This window comes from Ochotona princeps, chromosome 10 (assembly GCF_030435755.1).
Source record: "Ochotona princeps isolate mOchPri1 chromosome 10, mOchPri1.hap1, whole genome shotgun sequence".
In the NCBI taxonomy this organism is placed as follows: domain Eukaryota; kingdom Metazoa; phylum Chordata; class Mammalia; order Lagomorpha; family Ochotonidae; genus Ochotona; species Ochotona princeps.
The window spans coordinates 21,569,081-21,577,834 of record NC_080841.1 but is presented as its reverse complement, the minus strand read 5'-3'; the positions used below and the strand labels follow the sequence as shown (position 1 = coordinate 21,577,834).

The 8,754-nt window shown below is 52.7% G+C and overlaps 1 protein-coding gene across 2 annotated transcripts in view; it reads left to right on the top strand.

Annotated features, from left to right (window-relative positions):
• Window positions 1-1,589: 1,589 nt before the first annotated feature.
• Window positions 1,590-8,754, top strand: part of PACC1 (proton activated chloride channel 1) — a 30,070-nt gene continuing 22,905 nt past the window's right edge. The window contains exons 1-2 of one of the 2 annotated variants that reach the window (XM_004578663.4): window positions 1,590-1,752; window positions 4,850-4,946. In XM_004578663.4, coding sequence (XP_004578720.2) covers window positions 1,717-1,752; window positions 4,850-4,946 — 133 coding nt within the window. In that variant the 5' untranslated portion in view covers window positions 1,590-1,716. Of the gene's footprint in view, window positions 1,753-1,982; window positions 2,003-4,849; window positions 4,947-8,754 lie in introns of those variants that run through there. The other variant, XM_058669163.1, reaches the window with a different exon arrangement.

Below are 8,754 nucleotides of genomic sequence, written 5' to 3'. Positions count from 1 at the left end.
GCTCAGAGAAAAGATTGGCCAAGGAAACCGGGAGGCAGCAGCAAAGGAAGAGGGAGAGGAGTGTGTTGGTTCCTGGAAGCCAGGGCAGGCCAGGGTGGCTAGGAAGAGGGCAGGCCAGTCAAGGCGGATGGAGCTGAGCAGTCTGGAGAGGGGAGTTGGGGGAAGTGCTGTGATTTGACAGCCTTCAGGTCACAGGTGTCTGGGGATGAAAGCCTGGATGATGGGATGGGTGCTTGGAAGGGAGTGTGAGGAGAGGCCCTGGGGGCAGAAAACTACGCACCTACAGCTCTCTGGCCTGGCTTTCCACACCATCCATGGACAGCTCTGAGCAGGGGCCCTTGGGCACCTGATTTACAGCAACCGCGCACACTTGTGTGCATGAAACCATGTTGCCCGTTCAGCCAGCCAATGTCTGCTTCACCTGTGGCGCCAGTTCCTTGTGATGTGGTCACCTCCAGAGAGTACAGCAGGTATTATAGGCTCCAGGAGGGACTGCTTTGGTTCCTCCTAGTGCTAAAATTCTGTGGTCATGTGTCTTGTTCCATCAGCCACCTTGTATTACTACAGTAAGGAATTCATTTGTTCTTCTTGGCTCGTTCTGGCAAGCCAGTGTTCCCTGCCATGGCTGGAATAAGCGTGCGCTTCATTAACTTAGCAAACACCTGTGGGCACCCACCCTGCATCCCCCAGCTATGAGGAGAGGTGTTGGGGCTTCCCGGGCTGGCCCTCTGCTGACACGTGAAGGAGTGTTGGTCGGCCCAGGAGCTGGGGTGGGGTGGGGGAGGAGCTGTGGAGCAGCAGCTGTGCACCGCACAGAGCAGCATTCACCCAGGCCTAAGAAGCACGCTCTATCTGCCTCTCAGAGCAGCTGTGCAGGCCACCGGAGGGAGGGGAGATGCGGTGGTCGGCCTCACTCCGCTCCAGGCCACCACCCACCCATTCAGGCAGTGAGGGCTTCCTGTGGGGGTTGACCAGCTCGTGTTTGCATTCTCCGGTCTGCCCTAGCCCGTGGAGCTCTGCTAAAGGCCCCGCGTGACGGGGTGGGATTTGGCTCGGAGCCTAACGAGGTGCAATGAAGGGGCTCCAGGTGAGAGCCCTCCACAGATGAGGGGTGGAACAGGACAAGAAAGCATGGCCCAACTCGCAGGAATAATAGGAAGAACGTGGACTTCATAGTTGATACCTGGGTGCTACAAGCGTCAGGTGATCGCTGCCTGCTCCTCCTCTAGAAGCAAGACACCTGTTGCAACTGTAAAATAAGGAATTGCGCCCTTCCGGATCCAGCGCGTCTCAGAAGCTAAACCCCCTTTCTAACATTTGAAGTGCTCTTCGCACGTTTAGAAAGGTCCCGGAGTGCCAGGCCAGGTCCTCCCGCCCACCCGACCTAGCCCCTGAGTTCCACTTTCCACTCATTTCCTCTGTCTCTTTTCCACCTGTCTCTCACCCCAACAAAGACGGAAGTAGGGTGATAAGGAGGCACGCAATTTGGGGCCCCCTACGCTGCGGCTCGCCCCAGAACTACATTTCCCAGCAGCCTTCTCGGGTCCCCGCCCCGGCGGGAGCGAGGCGCATGCGCTCGGTGCCGCCGCGCCTGGGTCTTTTGGAGACGCCCCTCGGAACCGGTTTCGCGTCGCGGAGCCGGCTGGTCCCGGCGCTCACTTCTAGCGCCTCTGTGGAGGTAGCCGGGTCAGGTGTGCCTCGGCTCCGGTCAATGCCATGATCCGGCAGGAGCTTTCCACATCCTACCAGGAGGTAGGGAGTCGGGGACGGACGGGAAGTTTCGCGTGAGGCGGGGGGCGTCTGTGCGGGTGGGCGTTCGGGCTGCGCGGCGAGGGCGCTGCCGAGCCCGGGGTGAATGCGTCCGGAGACGGGTCCCTGGGGACTGAGCAGCCGCTGAAGACGCAGGAAGGAAGCGGGGCGGCGGAGCGGGGACGCCCTGCCTGCTTCGGATGCCGCGGCTCGCTCGGCCGAGGGATGGAGTCTGGTCCCCCGGAGGCAGCAGGTGAATGTGCGGCAGGCGGGAGCGGCGTGGGCAGCTGGGGGAGGTCCTCGCGGTGGGCGTCGGGGGAGGCCCCCGGGGCCCGGCAGCAGCTGGTTGCGGACAGGGATAACAACCTCTCGTTCTGTCGGCCGCACAACTTTGAAAAAGTGCTTTCCCCTGCGTCGCTTCTTCCCGCTGCAGCTGCGCCTCGCATGATTGCAGTGATGGTCACTTTTCCAGTTCTTTGTCTTGGGTCTGCCCTGCTTTGCACACTGTGCTTCCAGCATTTTCCTTTATGCCAGCGCTTGCTCCTGACCCTCCCCCCCCAGTGGAAGTGCTCCCCTTTGTCCCCCCCCCGCCTCCCAGGTCCCCAACCCCAGTCGTCATTGGTAGCACCTTCCACCGCGGCCCCCTCATTTGCCAAGGCCTCGCACTTGCCCACCGGAGCGCCTCCAGTTTGTGTCTTCCAGGGACAGGCACTGCCGGACCGTCCGTGATGCTGCCGTGTCTCCTCCGCAGGCCCTGCCTTGGTGCCAGAGTAGCCTTGCCCTGCGTGCTCCCTCCGCTCATAGCTCTGGAGCGGCCCTTGGTCTTCCCAGAACACTCCAGACTTCCCAGTAGCTCTGCTCTGCTCAGCAGGGCAGCTGTGGCGCCCACTCGTTACCTTGGCCAGCTACACCTGTGTAGCTCAGGGCCTGGCAGGCCGAAGAAGACCCTCTTTTCTTACAGAATGTGGGCTCCTGTTTCCAGGGAGGCTTCAGGGTCCCGGCTAGCACCTGACTAGCCAGGCGTGGCCTCCTCACCTAGCGGGGCTGCTACTATGTCTTTACTGAACTAGGCTACAGTCACGCTGTTGGCAGTGCTAGGCCAAGGACTGACGCCTTAAGTGCGTCTGTCTCTCGGTCTCTCTCCTTCCCACTCCTCTTCCCTGCCTCCCGTTCCTCCTCCCTTCCTCCCTCCTCTCCCCAACTCCCCCACTCTATTCTCACTCTATTCTCTTCCTCTCTCCTCTGCTTTTGTGCTTGGAAGGCTTTAAACTGGAGGTTTTGCCTGATTCTAAGAGGGAGGCTGAGTGCAGGTGTGGACAGAGAGAAGAAAAAGCAAATGCATGCACGAGAGCTGTTTAACTCCAGTCTCCTGGAGGTGAATTTTTAATGAACAGCCTTGAAAGCTTAAGCGATGACACCATGAGCCTCGCTGTGTCTCTGCATTTGGTGGTCACTCCTGCAAACTCTGGTCTTGACCTTGCTGGCTGGTGATTGAGGTGCCTCTGCTCTTCCCCCATTTGATGGGTGAGAATCTTGAGGGAGCCGGGTTGGGGCCTGCCCCAGGCTGCTTGCTCAGTGGTGTCTGGCACCTGGACTGTCCCTCTTCTTGTTTCCAGTGGCAGCTGCAGTGGGTCAACTTCACCCAGAGTCCTGGAGAGAGCTGACGCCAGCTTCGCCTTTTTTTTTTTTTGCCCCTCTCAGCTGACTCCAAGCCACATTTCCTCTTCCTTTGGAAAGTGGTTAGCATCATGGGCTGTAGATGTAAAGGAGATTGCAGTTGACTCCTGGCCTTGTCTTTCACTGGCTTGTGTGGCCATGGGAAGTATTGCGGAGTAAATTGTGTGTTTTGGAAAACATGTCGAAGTCCTAATTCCAGACACTGACCTTACTTGGGAATAAGATTATTGCAGGTGTAGTTAAGACATCTTACACTGGAGCAGAGTGGCTCCTAATCCGTCATGGCTAGTGTCCTTTAAAGAAGGCCATGTGACTGTCACTATGACATAATAGGCTAAGGCTCTGCCTGTGTCACCAGAATCCTGTGTGGGTACTAGTTCGAGTCCTGGCTGCTCCGCTCTACTTCCCATCCAGCTCCATGATATTTTTTGATTTACTCATTTTTATTGGAAAGGCAGATTTACAGAGACAAGCAGAAATAGAGAAAGCTCTTCTGTCCCCTGATTCACTTCCCAAATGGTCACAGTGGCTATAGCTGAGGTGATCCGAAGCCAGGAGCCAAGGAGCTTCTTCTGGGTCTCCCGTGTGGGTGTAGGGTCCCAAGGCTTTGGGCCATCTTCTGCTACTCTCCCAGGCCACAAGCAGAGAGCTGGATGAGGAGTGGAGCAGCTGGGACCAGAACTGGTGCCCATATGGAATCCCGGCACGTGCAAGAAGAAGATTTAGCCACTGAGTCATCGTGCCGGGCCTCCAGCTCTGTAGTTATGGCGTGGGAAAGTAGCAGAAGATGGCTCAAGTCCTTGGGACCCAGAATCCATGTGGGAGACCCAGAAGAAGCTCCTGCTTGTGGCTTAGGGTCAGCCCAACGCTGACCATTATGGCCATTTTGGAAGTGAAACAGGAGATGGAAGATCTTTCTCTCTCTGCTCTTTAACTCTGCTTTTTAAACGTAAGTTAATATGTTTAAAAAGCAGACCATGTGAGGATGTGGGGTGAACCCTTTGTGAGGATGGAGGAGATATGGGAAATTAAATGTATCTACACACCAAGCTATGCCAGGTGTGGCTGGCTTCCTTGGGAGCTGTGCCAGGGGATGTGGAACGGAGTCTCTCGCAGCTCTCAATGGGAACCAAGCCTGGCAACATCTGATTTTAAGATTTCTGGCCCCTGTACCTGGGAGAGAAGACCTTTCTGTTGTCTGTAGCTACTCGGTATGTGGTGCTTTATTCCCATAGTTTCAGAAAACTTATAGGAAGTTTCTTGAATGTTTTGAGCTTTACTGTCTTACTCTGTAGAACTGGTGTAACACACCCCATGTCATGTGCGTTTTTTCTGATAATTAAATGAGCACTTCTGCTTCCTTATTCTAAGAAAGCAAGGCTGGTTGAGCTGACCTGCTTGCTCTTTCTGCTCTTCCCATTAGCTGAGTGAGGAGTTGGACCAAGTTGTTGAGAACTCAGAGCAGGCCGACGAGCGAGACAAGGAGTCGGTCAAAATCCAAAGTCCGGGCATCTTACCAGGTGAGTGGGTTTGGTGCTGGGGCCAGGGGAAAGTGCTGGAAAATGTTGCTGTGTTGCTGCAGACCAGGCACGTCGCCAGCTGTGGGAATGGAGGAGCCCCTAGCCTGTGACCTTGGTATCTGATTTCGAGTACTGCCCTAGTTTTAAAGCTATACATGTTTAACCAGCCTCAGGACAGGAGATACGTGTAGCCTGGTATCTTGCCTGTCGGTAGCTGGAACCATTCCTGAGGCCAGGGCATTGGGTACAGTGGCGCATTGCTGTGGTCTCTGTTCGTCCAGTCCTCCTTCCCTAGGAAGCTGCTGGCTGGTGAGCCTCTGATGTCTGGGCCACTTGCAGAGCATTCTGGGATTTGCAAAGTGCCACCTTGCAGACAGGCCTTTTCAGTGCCACTGCCCAGCCGGGTGAGCAGGGTCCTGTCTGTTGGCATCTGCTGGAGGAGCCTCACAGTGAACCCCTGGCAGGTGTGTGTGGCTCTGTGGACTGCCTGCTCCTGCCTGCTCCCTTGGCTGCCCTGTTGGAGCTCTTCTCGGGACACTCCTTCCAGCCTCCTTTGCAGTCATCCCCAATCTTCAGGGTTTGAATGACTGTTGTGGACTTCCTCCTGTCCTGTGAGTATGCATACCCAGGCTTGCTCCCATGAAACTCCTGTATCTGTGTCTGTAGCCTAGAGATGACCCGTAGACTCCTGACTCATACAGCCTTGACAGCCAGTGTGCAGATGATGGCTCTGTGTGGATGTCTCCAGGGACCCTACGATGGCTCTGTGTGGATGTCCCCGGAGACCCTACAATGGCTCTGTGTGGACGTCTCCAGGGACCCTACGATGGCTCTGTGTGGATGTCCCAGGGTCCCTACGATGGCTCTGTGTGGGTGTCCCCGAGGTACTCTGCCATGGCTCTATGTGGGTGTCCCCAATATATACTACGATGGCTCTGTGTGGATGTCCGTAGGGTACCCTATGTGCCACATGTCTAGTATGGACTTGTTGGTGTTCCTATTCCCCGTTTGGTCCTCTTCTAACCTGTCGTGTTTGCAGGAATGGAACCCACCACTCTTACAGTTTTGCCTCAGTCTGTCTTCCTCTCATCCCCTTTACTCTGCTCCTTTGCCATGCTCATCTTTTCTTTTCAGTGTCATTTGTTTCTCATGTAGGGGCTCCTTGTTCTAGTTTTTCTTTGCCTGGAATTTTCTTCTGTCACCTTGTTAATGAATGACTAATCCTTTCTTCAACTCTCAGCTGATTCTGCTTTTTTAACCTTGTCTGGCCTCTTACAGATCACCTGCTGTCCTCTAGTGTTGTCTCATATAGACACACATATTAGTTTTGTGTTATTACAATGCAATAACCCAAGGTAATTAATCTTACAAAGAGAAAAGACTTATTTAACTTACAGTTTTGGAAGTTGAGACCAAGATCTAGGGTCGGGGGAGGTACCGGTCTGGCTTCTGATGAGGTTCGTGGGTGACAGTTGCAGGGTGTGTATGAGAGCCAGCAGTCATGTTTCCAAACAGGAAGTAGAGACTGAGTCTGCAGTCCCACATTCCCCTTCAAGGACGGCTTCCTGATGACCCTAGGACCTCTCCTAAGGCCTTACCTTTTTATTTTGTAATATTTATTTATTTTATTGGAAAGTCAGATATACAGAGAGGAGGAGAGACAGAGAGGAAGATCCTTCGTCCGATGATTTCACTCCCCAAGTGACCGCAACAGCCAGAGCTGTGCTGATCCGAAGCTAGGAGCCAGGAACTTCTTCAAGGTCTCCCACACAGGTGCAGGGTCCCAAGGCTTTGGGCCTTCCTCAACTGCGTTCCCAGGCCACAATCAGAGAACTGGATGGGAAGCGGGGCTGCGGGGATTAGAACCAGTGCCCATATGGGATCCTGGCACATTCAGGGCGAGGACTTTAACCACTACCATGCTGGGCCCAAGGCCTTACTTCTTCTACCATCTCCTGGTGGCACCACTCTCAGGACATGGTTTTTTTTTTTTTTTTTTTAAGATTTTATTACTATTATTGTAAAGCCGGATATACAGAGAGGAGGAGAGACAGAGAGGAAGATCTTCCATCCGATGTTTCACTCCCCAAGTGAGCCACAACGGGCCGGTGCACACCGATCCGAAGCCGGGAATCTGGAACTTCTTCCAGGTCTCCCACGCGGGTGCAGGGTCCTAGAGCTTTGGGCCATCCTCAACTGCTTTCCCAGGCCACAAGCAGGGAGCTGGATGGGAAGTGGAGCTGCCGGGATTAGAACCAGCGCCCATATGGGATCCCGGGGCTTTCAAGGCGAGGACTTTAGCCGTTAGGCCACGCCGCCGGGCCCAGGTTTTTTTTTAATTAATTTATTTTGGAAAGTCAGATATACAGAGAGGAGGGGAGAGGAGGGGAGAGAGGAAGATCTTCCGTTCACTGATTCACTCCCCAAGTGGCTGTAATGGCCAGAGCTGAGCTGATCCGAAGCCAGGAAACTCTCCTGGGTCTCCCCCATGAGTGGCAGGGGCCCAAGTACTTGGGCCATTTCCTTTCCCAGGTGTATTAACTGGGAACTAAATCAAAAGCAGCCAAGACATGGACTGGCAACCCTATGGTATGCCAGCATCTGATAGTGGCTTAACCTGCGCACCACAGTGCCAACCTTGGACTCTCCTGTATTTATTTGTAGGGCTATCATTTGTTCTACTAGAATGAAGCTTCTTGAGATCAAACACCATCTGTTTTGCTCTTTTCCTTTCTCCTTTCAAATAAGATTTGTGAATGAATGAGAGGGTGGGACTAGCTTTTTGGATGAAATAGGAAAAGCAGGATTCTGTTCCTTTTGGTTTCCATAATTGTGGATAAGAAGGATTTCTCTGCACACCCCTCCTGAAACTGTTCTGCACCTAAATTGTTGACATATGTACTGTTAGAGTTATAAGCCAGTCTAGACTACCCAAAAAAAAAAAGCCAGGTTCAGCAAAATTATGTTTCAACGCTATAAAATGCTAAATACTGTAATGAAAATAGGCACGAGACAGCTGAATAGCAATATAGCCATTTTAAGGTGTATAGAATCCGGTTGTATATAAACTAAAATTGAAATGTCAATGAAGGAGTCGCAGGATGTGTTAAAGAACTTGCATTTTTTTTTTTTTTCAACATGCTGGTTACTCAATACTATGTCAATCAATTCCATAACGTTATAAATTGTTGCTGATGTTATGTTGGGGCTTTTAATTGATCGGGCTGATACTCTGCTGGCTCTACTTTTAGACCAGAGACGGTCTCCCCAACAAGCTGTTGAACTGATCTGGACAATAAGATGCTGGACTCTATGCTTGGTATATGCTTGCATTGAAAGAATCTCATGTGAACTTGAACTGTGGTAATGCAACAAGGTGGAGGAACCCACCATGGGAGGAGGGTTTGGGGAGGGGGAGGGGGAATCCCAGTACCTAAAAAACTGTCACGTAATGCAATGTAATTAATAATAAAATCTCAAAAAAAAAAAATGGGAAAGGAAATTCTGTAATTATTCCTACCCCTTAGAGAAGACTGGTGAAAAAGAAGAGGCCTGCTGGGCAGTTAGTGGTTTCTGACGGCTTCGGCTGTGCCGAGAGTCTGTCATACCCACTGCTCATATAATTCTCTTCTTAAAAATTATTTTTATGTAGTTGAAATAGACAGTTGCTCATCCTGTGTGCCCACAATAGTCAGGGCTGGGCCAAGCCCAAACCGGGAGCCTGGATCTCCCACATGGATGGCAGGAGCTTCCCAGCAGAGAGGGTGAGTGGGCCCTTGACAATTTACACACGAGAACACAATTAAGC